Below are 19,012 nucleotides of genomic sequence, written 5' to 3' on the forward strand. Positions count from 1 at the left end.
GAATTAAACAGTGCATTCCCTTTACTAATGACAAAACATATGTACAGGACAGAGAAAAAAAACTTTGAAAATGCATGCATGAAAATACATAAGCCCAAAAATATAATTCTTGTTCTGCCCACAATTAGTTGACAATTTGCTAAACCTCGTGATTAAGAAGCTGCACAAAACTACAACACTCATTGTCACTTCTACTTGTAGGCCAGCTTGGTATACATGTCATAGGTTTCACAGCAACACCCCAAATGATCACAGATTGCTTCTTAGAAATCCCACCAGATACATCAGAAATAGGTTTATTAATCAGCTCAATGGAGCAAAAGTAATTGCACTCTATTATCCAGGTATACAAGACGCACTTAAATGTTCACACACACGCATACACTCCACTACTTGTATTGAGTCAGCAAAAAACAAGGTACAGCAGTGGCTGAATAAATCAAGTTTTGAAAGTCTATTAAGATTTTTAAGGCTCAGGTCTTGTCCAACTCAGAGAAATGAACTGTGATTTGTGAGCTCTGAAGCTGACTGATCTGTCTTCTCAGCTGCATGATCTCTTCCTCCTGCTCTTCAACCCGTCTCTGCAAACCGTGGATCACCTGATAGGGAAAAATATTTGTAAAACTGGTTGGTAATTATCATAACAAATGTCACAGCAAATGATTGCACAATTAAGACTTCTTGGAGCCAATGGACAGCGACACCTATAATAAAAGAATTGCTTTTTCTATGTAATCCTCAATTAAATGTATTTCATTTTGTTAATTGTTTTTAGATTTTGTATATTTTAGATCAGTAATCCCAAATAATTAATTTTATACAGCACAAAAAGTTGCAAACTGAATGGAATCTATTTATTCATTCCTAAATACCGTGTCTTTACTGCAGAAGAGTTCGCTCTGTAGAAGCTGGCTGGCCGTAGGTCGAACACTGGGCTCTTTACTTGTCAGCTTCGTGATGTATTTTGACAAAACTGGCCATCTGTGGCAGAACACGTCTGGAATTTTTCCTTCTCTCAGGTCCCCAAGCGTCCGGACTCGCTCCATCTCAGTCCCAAAAGGCTGAAAAAGCTCGAGAGCCAGCACTCCGATGCTGTACATGTCTGACTGTGAGAGCAACATTGAAACAGATACAGATTATATTCATGATCAGTGCAGTTGATAACATATCACAAAAGAGTGGTGAGTTTCAATAATAAAATATTAACACTGATACATTATTCATAATGCATATGACTAATTATGTTACATGAAAACTAAAGTGTGAACTCAAGATAATTCTTGCTCTAATATGTTTACCTTTGAATCATAATGGGAGCCTTTTAGTTGTTCTGGTGCAGCATACACAAAGGTGCCAACACCTGAAGTATGAGTGGAATCTGCAAAATACACAAGAAATGTCATTTAAGAGCAAATGGCGTCATCTACTGGTGATTCTGAGACCTACAGTGTTATGAAAGAACAACAAGCAAAATCTTACCACAGCAGGGAGAGGTGGTGCTTTTATGGCCCTCCACTATTATGTCCCTGCAAGCCAAACCAAAGTCCCCAATTCGAACATGGCAGTCAGCACCATGAAGGAAAATGTTTCTTGGCTGTGAAGAAAACAAAACAAAAAAACAAAGACATTACAATTAGTTCCCTTGTGAATAGACCAAAAGACGCATGTGAAATCAGTGTTTCATGCAACATATCAAGAGCATAAGTCAATAATTTAAGGGTTTCAGACCATCTAATATTATATTTTATTATTTTTCTACATAACTACAATTCGTTACAGTACATCACATATAACTGCCCTATTCAAATCTACAAAATACAGCACTTCCTTCAAAAAAATGGCAGAATATTAGCTGTTTGGCTTAACTAAAAGTAGCATAGTGAAGTGACACAAATACTGGAACAACAAGCTGACTACTATGAAGTATGTCACCAATCCCCAGATTGGCCCCATATGCAGCGACAAGTTATCAGCTGTGGCAGAAAGGCTGTTCATCAAAGTTAAACATGTAACCCTCAAGCCCAAATGATGAAATCAGACTCAAAACGCCGAAAGCAGAAGTAGGTGGTGAAAACACCAAACACAGAGAACTAGCTGTCAAGCATATCTTTAACTGACAACCCTCTGAGAAATTTGCATTTGCTTCAATACGCTTAATAATCAGATCTGATCCAAAGGTCTCTTCTGAGAGCCTGAACAAAGAAAACAGGAAAACTGTGATGCCTGGTAATGTTAGAGGGGCACACACAGGTAGGAGAGGTAACATTATCAAGTTTTGCAGCCATGAATTCTACACTGCGATTATGGATGAAGACGTGAAACGCATTGAAGGCATGTTAGAGAAGTATGGGAGCAACTCTCTTATTGAGATACAAGGCAATGCATCTGGGGACATTTTCTGGAAGGTAAATGCAACAACACCAGCATCTTTCACAATTACTTGTAAGAGGTAAAATATGTAAAATTTAAGCTTCACTTTACAGAAAGTAAATTAAATGTCGCTTAGAATGAATCTGCATCATTTACAACATCACCAAATCATATACAAATGAGAATACATGGCAGTAACCACAAGAAGCGTAGCAATTAGCAAACTACTGTTTCTGCAATAACATGATTCTTTAATTCGTGAAATTAAAAAAATGTCACAAGGAAGTACTTTGTCGACTGTTTAGCGTCAACATAAAACTTCAATATATGCATTTTATAGTGTTCAACTTTGTCTCATCTTCACTTGTCTTGTCATAGGGCTTCACTATCCTTCCGCTTCATCTGGCTGCCTCTTACAGAAGAGTTCAGAGCACACAGAGTCTGCTGTCAGCAGGGGCAGACATTGAAAAGAGGTCTGGACAAACATCAGTACCTCAGTGTTACATGACCTTTTTTTTTTGTTTTAAAAGCTGGTCAAAAAAGACTCAGCTGGGAATGTTGAAAAATAGTAATTTCGGGTGTTTTTGCTAAGATCATTTATACATAGTTTCATCTTTGATAACTTTTTTTGTTCAAAGTGAAACCAAGAATAATGATACATGTCACTGCTTCCTTTTTTTCGTTGGTCACAAGCCAACACATTAACTGCCTCTTTTACAGGGACCAGCTCGGTCGAACCCCACTACACTTGGTGATAACCGGATGGCCGAGCATCCTGATTACTTGGCCAAAACCAGATTCCAAGTTCCAGACTGCTGTGATGGGCATGTGTAGGCAGGCAGAGGACTGTTTACGGACACTTTGTGAGAATGGTGGAAACATCAATGCAAAGGTGATGAGTTTTTTCCCCATACTTAATCAATGTCTAGCCTCTTTTCCAACAGAAACAGAGTGTCCATCAAACCAGGGTTAATTAACTGCCCAAAATGGACCATCTATACTAAAAATTGCTACATGTTTAAAATGTAGTAAAATATCCATTGTGAAAAAACAAATCAGCGAGAATGAATTTCCTCTTCAGATATATTTTCAAAGGTGTGTGTGGGTTTTTTTGGTTCCTTTCTAGGTGGAGGGACAAAGTCACCATACAGCTCTCCATTTGTCAGTACGCTACAAGGCTCTGTCTGCTGTCCAAATTCTGGCCAGCTATGGTGCTGATGTTAATGCTGTGGACAGCACTGGGATGACACCACTGCATATGGCTGCAGGGATCCTCCATAAGGACATCATAGCCTGCTTAATCAGGCAGGGAGCAGATATTAATATGGTTTGTATTGCTCCTCTGTTGAAAAAACATTTTCACTCAAATAATGTGTTTTTTTTCCACACGGTGTTTAATTTATTATTTTATGGACAGTAAATATGATGATTCATAGCTGCTTTCACTGACGTAAATCACATGTAAAATCAAAAAATGTACTTATTTACAAGACAAAAGTCAAATGAAATCCCAGGCACACAAATTCAAGCAACTCTTCTGTTACTGTCTTCTGTGCAAAATGCTTAACAACTGCCCCACATTGTCATTCTATTTAAAGGGGACGCAGCACTCTGGGAACACTCCGCTGCACTTGGCTGTCGTAGCAATGGCCACAAAGTCTACTAAAACCCTAGAAGATGGCATTAGCTGCATCTCTGAGCTGCTTGAGTCGGGGGCTGAGCCCAACGCAGTGAACAAGGCCGGAATGACACCCCTACAGGAGGCATGCAGCATGGGCAACAAAGAGCTGGTGGACCTCCTGCTGAGGTACGGAGCAAACATCAATAAACTGAGTAAAGCTGGGGAGAACTGTCTATTCCTGTTCCTGAACCAACGGTCTAATGTAAGACATAGCTCCCTGCTGCTGAAACTCCTCAGCCTGACTTCCCCGCTCACTGTCTACGACCAAACCGGACGCCTGCCCTCAACTCTGACGCAACCATGTTTCACTGAACAGAGAAACCAGCTCCTGAAAATCACTCATCAGCCAAGGAGGCTTCAGGATATTTGTAAAAGTGTCATTTATCTGAAACATGTCCGAGGCAAGACAGAGGAATTGAAGAAACACATGCCTGAGAGGCTGTATGACTTTGTCTTTAACCGCTGGGAGAATATATACGTCTCTTTTGTTACAGACGACAAACAGGGCTTTTTAAAGAGCATACCTGATATTAATCCTAGTTGATAATTGTGTGTTAATTCAATACCTCAACCCTACATACATATCCTGAACAAATAAAATCAATCAACCTTACCTTCAAGTCTCTGTGCATGATTCCCCTGGAGTGAATATACTCCACCCCTTCAAGTATATGTCTAAGAAGGCTCAGTGTGTGTTCGGTGTCTACACAGTCATATGGACCTGAAAAGGCAAAAGTACAATATATTTACAAAAGTATTGTTTTTATAGCTCAGAATACCTGTGGAATCAATTAGCATCAAGTACGCTGAATTACATCTGTAGTTATTTCTAAATGGTGACAAACTGATAAGCAATCTGAAGCTGTGTTCTTTTAGTAAATAAAATATGTCCTCAAAGAAAATAAGAATTAAGAAATGTGTTTAACAGTTACATCTTGGGATGCGCTCTTCTTTGGGTTTGGAGTTTCTCTCAGAGATCCAGTCCTTCAGTGAGCGCTCACACAGCTGCATCTGGATGTAGAGCATCAGGTGAAACTGTACCTGCAGAGGAACCAGAAAGGAATACTTTACATCAATAAGCAAGAACTCTTTTTTTGTACAAAAAAACAATAATCTTTTATTTCTTCTATACAGTAACATGTGTCAGTGTTTATCTAAGAAGTAATTATTCAAATGACTCTTTCAGTACCTACCTCTTTAGAGGGCTTTGTTATACATTTGTCTGCCCACTGATGACACTCCTTGTCGATGCAGGAGTTGTTGTTCAGTTCGATGCTGCTTCTGCTTGTCTCCTCCTCTAACAGTGCTGAATTTTCCCAACCCGTGGCAGGGCACTTGGAGCTCTGCATGGGACCTCTCTCTCCCAGGAACACACAGGGGACATAGTTTTCTGGGATGCGACGCATCGTCTTAGGACACACCACCTGGCCCTCCTGGGCTGAAACTAAGGCTTTGACAGACTGGTCGTCTCTTTGAGGTAGTTTAGCAGCTAAAGCACCGGCGTCTGTTGGTGCTTGACTGTGGCTTTGAAAGACTATAGAGGAGCTGAAGCTGCTGCTGTCAAGGCTCACATCAGGACTGCAAATGAAAGAGTAGAGATAGATTTAGTGTTGTTGGACACAATGAGGACTGTAGCATGTACATCCCTGCAAAAAAGTAAAGAGTAAACAGTAAAGAGTGCTCTAGATATAATTTTCATTCATATGCCATGCGCATTTATATATACACTACTTGTCAATATTCTTAAAAATGTATAATGCCATAAATAATGTACATGTACGTATGTATATATTATCCTACATAATAATTCTATATAATATCTATTTATATGATAGCTATCTAATATATTGACTGATAATGAATCCAAATACATTGGAGGATTGAGAGAAACATATAAAAATATATAAATTTGAAAATTATTTCATCTTGGTGAATTCAAGTTGTCTATTCATGTGCTTTAAGCAAGTATTTTTTGTTCTTGTTTTATATTTATTTTCATTTCTCTTATAAAATCGACAACATAATTGATATACCGGTACTGTATTTATGAGCAAACATATATGCATCAATATGGTAATTATCCACAAACCGAATGAATAATAACTCTTTCACTTAGATTTTCTGGAAAATGCTTTCATAATTTGGTTTTCATGTAGACAGAAAAAGATGAAACTGTGATTTATGATTTTAATCCTACCTGTTGTCTTTTCCAGGAGACTCTAGTGCAGGAAGCTTAGACTCAGGATCTGCAACAAAAAAAAAATGTTTATATCCAAAGCTGGTCTTCTGATCATTTACCAATTTCCGTAATTAGAACATTCATTAATTTCATCACAGTAGATTTGTTGTGGGTCAGTATTTAAATACTCACATGCTGCAGGCTGAACATGCTCCATCCATGCAGTATGATAGCCAACAACATTTATATGCTGTAGGCTTGACAACAATTTGACCTCCCGAAGAACCTACAGAAAAAATAATATAATTAGCTAAAGAAGGACATCTCGGTGTTTGGGTGGGGAAAAAGCATACTGCTCACTGAAATGCTGATTGCTCACCTTCATACAGTCATCCTTTGAGACTTTTTTGATGAGAATCTTCTTCATAGCATAACATTGTCCATCTAGTTTGTTTAAAACCTATAAAATGATGTCATAGACAGGATGTTTATGTTAGATTACTCAAATTTGATCTTTAGAAGAGTTTGCAAAAGACTGGCACAAATACAGTATTGCACTAGAACAGAGTAAAATACCTTAAAAACATTTCCATATGACCCTTTTCCAAGCCGAGAGATTTCTTCAAACTCACTAAGATACCGTGATGTCTGGGCTTGAAACAGTCCCTCCTTGGGTCTGCAGGACGTCAAAAAAAGACATTTTTAACAATCTAAGTTTAGATATTTTTGGAAGCAATGTAACATTAAAGACTACTTTAGGTACACTTTACCTTAAGGCAGAACTGTGTGTGTTCGTGCTGATGCCCTGCAGGACAAGAAAAAGACAATCGCAATGATCCCACAGCAAATACAACAATAAACACAGGATCAGTAATTAAATTGTAAAAGCACTATCACTACTGTATATTACTAGTAATAATAAAAACAGTAATATTATTAATCTTCTGATATGGAAAAAGACTTCTTCAAATAAAATACTTTAAGTACACTGCATCTTGCGTCTCTATCCTGCACATGCCAAACTGTTATTGCAACCACTTGTAGTAAAGACTTGAGTCATGTTGATTGTGACACAGAAATGTTACTAGGTCTGACTTGATAAGATTGATGATGTAACTTTTACAGAGAAGTGCTCCTTCAGACATTAAGCCAACAGTCAGATGCTGTCAGATTAATGGAAAGGAGTGCATGTCTGAAAAGGGCTTCAGAAACAAATACTTGTATGCATTGTACATAATTTGCTCAAGAACAGATGGTATTGTTGCACTTACAATCCCAACAAAATAACTGACAGCATATCCACGAATACAAAAAGCACCTCATGAATAGAGTACACTATATATCCTGTGTGATATGTCCAGCTACCTGTGGATATATGGAGGAGCTAGCAGCATTAAGCAGCTCAGTGAAGGCCCGGTTGTGCTGGAGTCTGACGGTGCTGAATTCATCACTTATGGCCAAAGGTGAGAGGAGGTTCATGGCAGCTAAGCGTTGGCCGATGACTATTAGAGGAGCAACAAAATCATTTCAGATCGAGCCCTTCACACAGATGTAGCGCCAGAAGGCTAAACATGTAGCGTATGTATAATTGTCAGACAGGCTCTCAATTTACACTACAACATCTCAGTAAATACCTTTGAACAGCATACGTGAGCGAGCTGGATTGCTCTCATAGACGAAGCATAAGTGTTCAAGCAGAGACCCCAGGAGAAGGTGGTTGGGGATTGCTGAGGCAAACTCTTCGATGGATGGGTAAGTTTTACCAGCCATCAGCACCTCACGATTAGTATCTGCATCGGAAGCTGAGCATACAGAAAAGAAAAAGACAGAAAATGGAAAAAAAAAAGAACCAGTTGTGACTTACAGGAAAATAATTCACTCTTCAAACATTTATGCTTCTTTCTTTCAGCTTTGTTCTTGCATAAGCTCTTACAATGAATTTGCTCGTACGAGGCTAAAACTGAGTACTGCTGCACCCATGAGAAAACGTTTGCATCCATTAATATTTGTTCTATATCAAAGCACAGCTGTCTTACCTTCTTCAATAACCTTTGCTATCATTTCAACAATGTTTTTCTCTCTTAGGTCCATTTTAGAATTTGAAACCCTTTTTGTTTCAATATTAAGTACTAAAAGCTACACTCATGATTATCCTCGTCAATTTCAAGGCAAAACTGAGCTCATCTTGTTTATACATAAGGGGGTGTATACAGCAGTAATGCTTATCTGTCATGTCCAGTGAACACCAGCCCATCCACCTACTGTACACATGACCAAGCTGAGAAGAGACGTTCACTGTGGGTGGGCACTGCAAGAAGGGGAAGGAGGGGCCCTTCCAGTTTCTCAGTCTCATTTCATCATATTGCAGGATGTCTGGAGAAGGATGACTGGACTTGTTTTGATGCATAAATTTACACTAAACAGAGGATTTGAGCTCATCTTACATCCTGATTACAGTATCTTATATTTTGGGCCATACATTACAACAGCTCAGCTTATAAACAGTAAAATCTCATGTCAGGTACTGCTTATTACCTTAAGATGCATATTAAAGGGACGTCAGGTCGGTACTGTCGCCTTCAGTTGCATATCCAACTGTATTAGATGGACTACATTCAAATTTAATCATAAATCTCACATGGAAAAACACTTACACGGACATGTTCTCAAACTGTGCCACTCCTCTAGGCAGGAATATCTCTGCAGGAGTCTGGGGGACAGAGTCAGGCCATAAGGGGGGTCTAGCCCATGTGCACTCAGTCTTCTATATAATGCGGTAACAGACAGCCAGTCCCTCTCTGGTTTATCTTCTGTGCTGTCCCACATTGTGTTTGCTCTGCCTGTTATTGCTGCTTATACCCAATATAAAACTGACTATTCCCTTCTAACAGATGCTTCCTCTGTTACCAAGGCTGCAGATGTAAGAGGTGGTCAGAGAGGGAGCTGCATTTGGTATTTATCAAGCTAAAAGGACTAGAAACAAAGAATTAAGTGACTTGATGAGGCAATTTTAGCTGTAAATTCACAATGCTTTTCCTGTACCACAGTTTGTGGTGGAAACACTTTCTTGGGTTTTGAAGTTGAGTATGATGATACCCTGAAACAGGACTATTCCTCTTAGACTCTGGTGGTTGAAGCTGGGCTGCCAGACACCTAGTCAGACTCAGCGGATGCAGGATGAAAGCATAAGCCTCCCACTGGCTGCTCATGTCTGCTGGCTTTGTCCGTGCCTTCTTCTGTCTATGAGTTACCAGTTGCTTTGCTACAAAAAACAGCAATAACAACCTCCAGAGAGCAATTTACCCCAGTAAAAAAAATAAAAATTTCGCTGAGGGTTTGGATTACGCAGTAAAGCAGCCCTGATAGTTTTTTTTTGTGTGTGTGTGTGGTGGATTATCTATTTTAATGAGAGCGGTCACTTCCACTCATAGTTCATTCATCATTATTTTAACCCTTTGATGTGCAACATGGGTCAAGAGATACCCATTTTCCATTGAATAATTGAATATGGGTCACTTTTGACCCATGTTGTGCTTACTCCCATCATGATGACTGTGATTGGTGTAAAAACATGCAATCAAGTCTGGGCATGTTTACCTCAATAGTAGAATGACAGCCACACTTGTTCTACAGAATAGACCGGTAAAGCGAGACTGTCAGCCTACTGAGCTGACCACCAGAATCAGAAGTCAGTCCTACTCTATCAGTGAAGGACTCTGACAACCAGGCGGGTAGCCCACAGGGAATCAGCCCATCTATATAAAATGGTGGATGCCAGCCACTTCAACTTTTCTCTCCAACTTCCACCTCGTTTATTTTTATGTCTCAACTTGTGTTAATTTCCTTGCTATTTTTGCATGACAAATTTATTTTTAGTTGCAACTTGTGTAAACTCCCTACTTTGTCCAACCTTGAGCCAGTGCTGTGACTACAAATATGGGCGTATTTACACAACAGGAAATGTAAAGAAGATCCTTAGAGGGAAAAAATATATTTCAACTATAAACTGATGGAAAAAACTATAGCATACCACTCACCTGGATGGATACCATGTAATTACACATTAATATTGCAAAATAACAAAATCCTACTGATCGTCTACCCATTTTTCTCCTGATGAGCTAAACCACACAGCCTTATAAAAGTCAACGTGGAGGTTTTTCAAAGTAAAAGTATTAATATCAAGGTGGACACTTCACTTTAGGTAGGAGGGGGGAAAGGGCTCAGTCACGTTGCTGTTCACATGGCTACAACTTCTTAGCTACGCCCCTGTGAGATTAGAAAAGCAGGAAGGACACCCAAACAGCACTTTCACCGTTTCTAAATCAGACTATTTATTCCATTAACGTATCATCTATTGTGGGCTAACGGTTAACCAAAGTTTACCTCACAGAGAACCGTAAACAGCAACGCTGAGCAGCAATAAAGTTCAAGAAGAAAAGCTGCTTACTGTCAAACTGGACTTCATCGTCCTCTTCGCTTGCTAAACTTAGCAGGCTACAGTTAGTGTCAGCCTCCTGCCTCCAGACGGGTTTAAGGTTGCGCCGGAGCAAAAGGCTGCTGCTGCTGCCAGAACATTCCTCCGATGGTGAACTGTACATTTCTATATGAGAACACTGGTGACCTGACAAAACCAAACGCTTATTTTAAAACGCCGCCCAGTTCCGTGCTTCTACCCCATCTCTGCGTCAAACTACTGTTCAAACCCCAGTCTGTCAATATTGACATCGGAAAGAGAAGCTCTGTTAATGGTCCCACACGATCCAGTCAACGGGCGGCCATGATTCAACGGCAGAATAGGGACTGTCTGACAATGTGCCTGCTTGAATTAAAGATTAACTGACAACAACAAAAAATATTCTACCAAAAACCACGACATAAAATCTGCACAATTGCTTTATTTTAATATGGATACAATTATACAGTCTTAAAATACTGATAATAATTCCTAGGTAAAAGTATTTTTTTCGTTTTTTATAGTGTGAAGTAATTGCACACTCGTCCTAACACCGCGCTAGGTCAAAGATTCCGGTATATTTGGTGATGAAATTTTACAAAGTTTGAGGCAACAGTTTTGTTAATACTTATTTAAATCAATATAATTTGTTTCAGATTGTTATTGCCTTTTAAATTGGTGCTCCCTATTTGTGAGGTCACATTTACACTGAACGTTTTATGTTATAGTTTTTAAATAGCAAAGTGCGCAGTTTTGCGCATGAGTGATGCTCGCGAACAACCTGCGCACTCCGCGCGGGACAGCTTCAGTTTTGTGTTTACAACGTGACGTTGTGAAGCGGATTTAGCAAAATGTTACCACTTAATGAACACGAGCTAACTCCGTTTGACAATGACGACTAGTTAGTTAGTAGTTAGTCTTAATGTCAGATCCTGTCGAATATCAAACTCTCAAGACGAAGTGGCTTCACTGTGAAGATGTCTGATGCTTGGTAAGCTCACCACCACAGTGTTTTGCATTTTGCATCATGTAAATCTACAGTGTGGAACTTTAACACGTTTTACACTCAGGTTATTTTCATGTAATGCATATTTATGAATCTTGACCTTACTTCATATACAAATCTGCAGGTTCATGTACATTGGATTCAGAAAGTATTCGGCCTCTTTAACTTTTCACACTTTGTACTGGAAATTTGATTTTAAATTAATACAACTGAAATTTTGAGTGCCTGTGATGGATATGAGCTTTGCCAACATCCTCCTTTCACCCACCTCCTCTATTGAAGCCAGGAACAGTCCAGGACAGAACCAGCCTGACCAGTCTGTTTAGTCTTTTTCCTGTCCCTTTCAGTGCTCCCCGCTACCCAGCAGACCACTGCATAGAAAATAGCAGACGCCACGACAGAGTCAAGCCGAGTTCAGCTGCTAATATACCCTTTATAAATGCCCCTTGAGGACAAATAAAGTTTGTTGAATTGAATTGAAAACAAAGTGTTGATGCATAAATCTGTTTTTATTTTTTTCACATTTTGGCTCATCTTTGATTTTTGGTAAGAAATTGGATCATATGAACATTTCTTGAAATAAAACCACGTGAGACCTGTATGAGGGATAAGAAAGATCACCATGTGGTGGAGCTGTTTACAACTCATAGACATGTGAAATTTGACCCTGACTACACACTGCTGTTATAAGTCACCAGAGGACACAAGGGCTCTAAACCACTAGTTTAATATTTAACTCTGTGTTGGACTATAAAAGCTTGTTCTATCCTCCATTTTGTGAAAATCTTTATCTTTAGAGTAGCTAAAGCTGTCATATAAATATAATGGCTTCTGAAATGCAAGACCTACTTTGGAAATATAGTTAAGTGGAAGTAAAAGGTAACATAAAATAAAAATAACTGCAGTTCAAGTGCCTCAAAATTGTACACAAGAACAGTATTTGAATATGCATCCTTCCATTTATTTTTTTGGAAATTACTTTCCACTGTTATTTAAATGTCATTTGTAAAACTTCAAGCAGGCTGTCATGTGTCTTTTACTCAGTTGCTTCTGTCCAGAGACTCTACTATAAAGTCCTGATTGATTAAGTGCTGCTGAGACAGCTGTCCTTCTGTCAGGTATTCCAGTTCTGCAGAGGACTTCTGAAGCTCTATTAAAGTGACCGCTTGAGTCACTTGATCAAGGTCACCTCTTTGATGAAGGACAAGCTTACTTGGTTTCTCAGCTTGCTCTTGGCTTGCCCTGCTCTATGTCTCGTCACAGTTTTATCAGAGAGGTCTACAGAGATTTCATGTTGGTTTGTTTTTCGTCCTGGCGTGCAGGGTGACTTGCAGAGCCTCCAAACCATGGGCAATAAGTTTTAAAGCAAACAGAATGTACATGACCATAGTTTGGAGTGGAGTGAGAGGCATATGTTTGAGATTTTTAATAAATTTGCTAAAATTTCTCAAAACATTTGTTTTCGCTTTGTCATTATGTGTTATTGAGTTTAGACTGATGGAAATTTTATCTATTTATGACATGAGTGTGCAAAAAGTCCCGACCCGTGAATAGCTTCTAAATCTACTGTATATTAAGAATTTTAGAGCTGCGCTGTAAACCAATCTTGCAAGCAACATTATATCTTTACTATTTAATCAGACATCACATAGTATAACTACCGTAAGTCACACAATCCATTTGTATTCAGCATTTATCAGAAAACAAACCATCTAGGGAGCTTATCAAATATTGGCTATGTTTTTTCTAGCTTGCAGAACATGCATAAATCTGTTGTTTCAATATACATTTATCTGAAAACAATGTTACGCATTCATTCTTTTCAGCAGCTCTGAACCTGCCGGAGCCATCAGGGCCATTGACAAGCACTCAGTGCATCAGATCTGCTCAGGGCAGGTGGTGCTGACTTTAGCCACTGCTGTCAAAGAGCTGGTGGAGAACAGCATTGATGCAGGAGCTACTAACATTGGTAAGCAAAGAAATACATGAAGTATTTTTCTGTAGAGGGCCCCAGTTGTCTTTTAAAAGCTGAAATATGTCATGAGTTTTCTATCAGATGATAATGTTTTGTTGAAATGACAAGACACTTCATTTTAGAGTCAAATAGTAGACAACAGTTTATCTTACAGTGTATACTTACAGTTGTATCCCTGGAAAACCAAAATTAAATATTTATGGGAAAATGAATTGAAAATAGAGGTCCACCTGGAACCAGCTGAGGCCAGTGCTCTCTAGTTTCTCTCTTATTAAACAAGGTTTTCACTGAACTGTAAAAGGTTGACATGTAAAATATGATTTAAAGGAAAACTATTGTTTATGATTGCTTCTCATTGCTGTGTTCTATTCCCATTTTTACATGCTACAGATGTAAAGCTGAAGGAGTGTGGAGCTGAACAAGTAGAGGTGTCAGACAATGGCAAAGGTGTAGAGGAGGCTAACTTTGAAGGACTGAGTAAGTGTCAGCTTCATGTATCTACTCTGTGAGGCCAGTATGAGCTTATTCTCTACGTGAAATATCTTCCGTCTGTCACACAGCTCTAAAGCATCACACTTCAAAGCTACGAGATTTCTCTGATCTCATCCACGTGGAAACGTTTGGCTTTAGAGGTGAAGCTCTCAGCTCTTTATGCGCTCTGAGGTAAAACACCAACAGCCGCATCTGCTCTGCACATAAACCTAAACTATTCGTCACCTCATCGGCTCATATTTGTTCTTATTGCAGTGACCTAAGTGTGGTGACGTGCCACGAGTCCAGCCAGGTGGGCACCAGGCTTGTGTTTGACCACAAAGGCCACCTAGTGCAGCGATCACCTCATCCCCGACAGCAGGGAACCACAGTCAGCCTGCAGCAGCTCTTCTCCACGCTGCCTGTCAGACACAAGGAGTTCCAGCGTAATATCAAGAAGGTCAGACATCAACACGCAATCGAGTTTCTGCAGGCTTTAGCACCAAGTTTTTCTGCTGCTTTCTTCACTTTGCAATCTGATTATTTTACCACAAATGGAACCTACTAGATTCCAGGAGGTGAGAAACCAGATTAATTCACATAAAAATAAAAATGGTTCCCAGGAATGCAACACAGTGAAGCAACAAGAACATACACAAACAATTCTGCAGTAAAATCATTCTTTCAGAACAGAAAGAATCTTCTTTTGTATGTAAATATTTTTTAAATGGACATTTTTATAGCAGAATTTATTACTTTAGAGCTAATCTGTAGCTAATTTAACTACTAATGTCATTTGGTTTTGAATCCCAAATATGTAACTATTTGTTTTCTGTTTGTGTTTTCAGGAGTATGCCAAAATGATCCATGTCCTGCAGTCCTATTGTATCATCTCTACAGGAGTACGAATCACCTGCTCCAACCAAAATGGGCAGGGAAAACGCAGCTCAGTGCTCAGCACCAGCGGCAGCCAAAGTATGAGGGACAGCATTGGGGCCATATTTGGACCAAAACAGGTGGGAACATTGTTTTTCTTGACCCTATGGGGTGACACACCCTCTTCTTTCAAATTATTTTGAATAAGTACGCAAAACTGTCTTGTTTTTTCCCTGATACAACAGGAGCGCAACAGATTCTTTCCAGTTCTTAAGAAAAATTTACTATTGCTGATATTTTATTTTGTATTTTCTAATTTGCCATTTCATTTTCCATGATTTGACGCTGACTGTGTGTCTTGCAGCTACAGAGTCTTCTACCTTTTCAACAAGCGTCTCCTACAGAAAACATTATCGAAGAATATGGACTCCAGAATGCGGATCTACCCAAACAGCTTTATTCGTGAGTAACACCATTTAGTGGAAGTCTTGTATTCCTTCTTTAAGCAGAGTTTTTGTTCTAGTTCAGTTTTTAAAAATAAGAAACTGTTTTGGCAGCATCACAGGGTTCGTGTCTCGAGGTGACCACGGTGTTGGGAGAAGCGCCACAGACAGGCAGTTCTTTTTCATTAACAACCGGCCATGTGACCCCCATAAGGTAACTCATGTTGAGTGCAGTAATCAGGAAGTGTCTGGGTTCATGTTTTCCAGTTAACTTGTGGCTTTTCCCACTTTGCAGGTGACCAAAGTTGTGAATGAAGTGTATCATATGTATAACAGACATCAGTATCCATTTGTTGCCTTGAACATAGCTGTAGCCTCAGGTGAGAAAAACTATTGAACTGATAGCATTTGAAACACACATGGTTTTCTGTACGACATCAGTGTCTTTGTGTTGTGCTTTCAGAGTGCGTGGATGTAAACGTCACACCAGACAAACGTCAGATTTTCCTTCAGGAGGAGAAGCTCTTGCTGGCTATTCTGAAGACCTCCCTCATCTCTATGTATGAGGCTGGAGTCAATAAGATCAGCCTGAACTATACACCTCTACCCAGCACCAGTAAGAACACATCTATTTCTTGGGAACAGTTCTTCTTCTTACAGTGCTTTTACTTTGACTATTGTTGCTCTTTTTTTTCTAGATTTTTCTGCGTCTGAACAGAGTCAAGCCGTTCCGTCTCATGAGAACACGGCAGAACCTGGAGAGGACACCCACACAGTGATTCCGAGTCCAAAGACATCCATGAACCTCGCTGGCCTCAAAGCTGCCTTTTCAAGCTACTGCAGCTCCAGTTCTGGGAGTAAGTCAAGTTCAGGAAAATCTTCCAACAGCGGCGCAACGCAGAAAACACTGCAGTCTTTTTTTAAGGATTCTGTAAAGCCTTCTACCTGCAGCCCGAGTACGAAATCTTCATCCAAACCCGCAAGAGAATTCACTAAAAGCTCTCCAGTGGGAAGGTCAGTATTGGATGGGTTTAGGTATGGAAGTGTCTCATGTGGCGATGCAGATTCTGAAAAAGACAGTGCTGTGTCTAGCTGTGATGTTGGTGTTACTATGACAACACCAGAAGTCAATCCACCTGAAGAGGTGATAGACTGCGCCAGTGTGAAAAATGAAACATTCACAGAAACATCAGAAAAAAGTGGCGCTGCACCCGAAGACACAGAGTTAGAGACTGAAGCATTCATTTCTAATCAGGACACTACTGTGAGCCCAGAGGCTAAGAGAGCCAGGAAAGAGAACCCACATTTCCCTACAGAGCAAAAATCCAGCACTTTTTCAAACCGTTCCGAGGATTCCTCCTCGATAGTAGATGCCCCAGTCCTCCTACAGAGGAGGACGGTGCCTCTCCAGTTCTCTTTCCAAGAGCTGGCAGGAAGAATGAGGAGGTTGCGGGAGCAGCAGAAACAGAGAGCTGGTGAGGAGCTACAATACAGGCGCTTCAGGGCGAAGATCAACCCCGGAGAAAACCAAAGTGCAGAAGAAGAGCTCAAGAAAGAGATCAGGTAAGATTTTCTTCTGTAACTATAGCTGACTGAACTTACTAATGTTGGAGTGTAATTTCCACAGCAGTAAATTATCAACATTCCCTGCAGCAAAGAAATGTTTAAAGAAATGGAGATCATCGGTCAGTTTAACCTGGGCTTCATTATCACTAAACTCAACTCGGACATCTTCATGATCGACCAGCATGCCACAGATGAGAAATACAACTTTGAAATGCTACAGCAGCACACTGTGCTCCAAGGACAGAAACTCATTGTGTAAGAATCTAAATCTGCACATAAAAATGCATTGGACTGTTTTGATTTGCCTTCTCTAAGTGATCTATTTGTGTTTTTTTGCCTTCATGTTTGCAGCCCGCAGAAGCTTCACCTCACCGCAGTCAGTGAGAATGTGCTCATAGAAAACATTGAGATTTTCCAAAAGAATGGGTTTGAATTTCTGGTTGATGAGGACGGTACGACCTTTTAAGCAGATTCCTGAGTTTATCTCAAGTTCAAAGCAATTGTCTCCAATTTTTATATGTTTCATTGTGACTGCAGCTCAGGTAATGGAGAGAGTTAAGCTGGTGTCGCTGCCTACCAGTAAAAACTGGACATTTGGCCCAGCCGACATCGAAGAACTGATCTTCATGCTGAGTGACAGTCCGGGGGTCATGTGCCGACCATCCAGAGTCAGACAGATGTTCGCCTCCAGAGCTTGTCGGAAATCGGTGAGTTCATATCTATATATAAGCTCACTTTCAAGCATCAAATATCAGTGTTTCACTTAAAGCTGGGAGTCAACAGGTGTCATTATATTCTCACCTTTGTCATTAGTGGATATGGCATCCTACAAATGTTGTTTTGTGTTCCATGCTGTTTAGACCGACAACTATAAATCATTTATTCTTTATATTACTGCATTTGGTTACACAAAAATATATACAACTCTTACAGCTTTTGTTTTTTGTCACCCACAGGTTTTTTTTCAACAATTCCTTGCACTTTGATAAAAACTGTAAATACCATGTGCACTTTAATTATAATCATTAATGTAACTGTTATAATGTAGTAGTTTGTGCTAATTTGAGTGAATGCATATTGCCATTACTATTTGCCAGTTAATTGTAACAATGCACTGAAATTAGTGGAAACAAACTAAAGTTACAAAACTAAAACTTATACTTTTTGTAGTCATGTTAAGTTTTTGTGATTTGTAGGGTCCTTCCTGGAATTATTGGTACCCCACAAAGAGATTATATGTAGCACCAAAGGAAAATCATCAGTGCCATAATAATAAGGATTGGTTGTAACACTTGATAGTCAATTTTTTTAACCAGTTTAGTTAATTGTAAGTTCCTTTACTCTAGCATAATAGACATTTTTGTTTTTCGAAAGGTCAGCTCATGCATATTGTTCTATATAGTCAATGCCCAATAACCCATTCTGAGCCAGGAAAAGCATGATTTGCAATTTCAAATGTGAAAGCATTGTAAGTATCTGTCAGTTTAGCTATAAGCATTGCTATATTTTTATGAAATGTGATGACTTTTTTGTTGTTTTTACTTGTGTCCATCCTCAGGTGATGATCGGCACTGCCTTGAGTGTCAGCGAGATGAAGAAGCTCGTGGTTCACATGGGGCAGATTGAGCATCCGTGGAACTGTCCTCACGGCAGACCTACCATGAGACACCTCGCCAACCTGGACATCATCTCACAAGACTGACCCTGAAGGCACCATCTGACAAACTTATGCTGGCTTGATATAACTGGATTGTGTCTTTGATCCAGTTAATTTCTGTCAAACTTCACCCTTGCTTATGCTGTAAAACACTAACGACTTACTGTATATATGTATAGTTCAAATGCTTACTGACGGCTGTTTATCTTTTAGTATCAGTTTAGATATGTTCTGGTTTTATTAGATTTTTGGCATAACATTTTATTTTTTTATTTTAATTTGACATCAAGTCAAGTAGGAAATAAACAAGATATTGTTAAAAAATGGATTCA

The 19,012-nt window shown here is 39.5% G+C and overlaps 3 protein-coding genes across 5 annotated transcripts; 2 read left to right on the forward strand and 1 right to left on the reverse strand.

Moving 5' to 3' along the window:
• Nucleotides 1-280: 280 nt before the first annotated feature.
• Nucleotides 281-11,023, reverse strand: eif2ak1 (eukaryotic translation initiation factor 2-alpha kinase 1). Of its 2 annotated transcripts, none has more exons than XM_022197643.2 (15): nucleotides 10,681-11,023; nucleotides 7,865-8,032; nucleotides 7,596-7,732; nucleotides 7,001-7,035; nucleotides 6,807-6,906; nucleotides 6,610-6,690; nucleotides 6,423-6,516; nucleotides 6,249-6,297; nucleotides 5,245-5,629; nucleotides 4,984-5,092; nucleotides 4,666-4,772; nucleotides 1,480-1,594; nucleotides 1,299-1,378; nucleotides 873-1,106; nucleotides 281-599 (listed from the first exon to the last, which is right to left on the reverse strand). In XM_022197643.2, the coding sequence occupies exons 1-15, from the start codon at nucleotides 10,829-10,831 to the stop codon at nucleotides 474-476; spliced, it is 1,971 nt and encodes a 656-aa protein (XP_022053335.2). In that variant the 5' UTR covers nucleotides 10,832-11,023; the 3' UTR covers nucleotides 281-473. The 2 variants fall into 2 exon arrangements, with proteins under 2 accessions (XP_022053335.2, XP_022053336.2); XM_022197644.2 differs by lacking the exon at nucleotides 10,681-11,023 and adding an exon at nucleotides 8,267-8,425.
• Nucleotides 2,064-4,664, forward strand: LOC110953564 (ankyrin repeat domain-containing protein 61). The gene is made up of 5 exons (XM_022197645.2): nucleotides 2,064-2,405; nucleotides 2,749-2,843; nucleotides 3,091-3,262; nucleotides 3,497-3,697; nucleotides 3,969-4,664. The coding sequence occupies exons 1-5, from the start codon at nucleotides 2,220-2,222 to the stop codon at nucleotides 4,593-4,595; spliced, it is 1,281 nt and encodes a 426-aa protein (XP_022053337.2). The 5' UTR covers nucleotides 2,064-2,219; the 3' UTR covers nucleotides 4,596-4,664.
• A 442-nt stretch (nucleotides 11,024-11,465) lies between the features above and the next one.
• pms2 (PMS1 homolog 2, mismatch repair system component) lies at nucleotides 11,466-19,008 on the forward strand. Of its 2 annotated transcripts, none has more exons than XM_022197639.2 (15): nucleotides 11,466-11,677; nucleotides 13,519-13,661; nucleotides 14,058-14,144; nucleotides 14,228-14,330; nucleotides 14,415-14,598; nucleotides 14,987-15,154; nucleotides 15,379-15,476; nucleotides 15,572-15,671; nucleotides 15,753-15,837; nucleotides 15,921-16,073; nucleotides 16,156-17,020; nucleotides 17,111-17,278; nucleotides 17,375-17,475; nucleotides 17,561-17,730; nucleotides 18,582-19,008. In XM_022197639.2, exons 1-15 carry the CDS (start codon nucleotides 11,664-11,666, stop codon nucleotides 18,723-18,725), a joined length of 2,583 nt encoding a protein of 860 aa, XP_022053331.2. In that variant the 5' UTR covers nucleotides 11,466-11,663; the 3' UTR covers nucleotides 18,726-19,008. The 2 variants fall into 2 exon arrangements, with proteins under 2 accessions (XP_022053331.2, XP_051795166.1); XM_051939206.1 differs by having other exon boundaries at nucleotides 13,522-13,661.
• The last annotated feature ends 4 nt before the right edge of the window (nucleotides 19,009-19,012 follow it).

This window comes from Acanthochromis polyacanthus, chromosome 19 (genome assembly GCF_021347895.1).
Source record: "Acanthochromis polyacanthus isolate Apoly-LR-REF ecotype Palm Island chromosome 19, KAUST_Apoly_ChrSc, whole genome shotgun sequence".
Lineage (NCBI taxonomy): Eukaryota > Metazoa > Chordata > Actinopteri > Pomacentridae > Acanthochromis > Acanthochromis polyacanthus.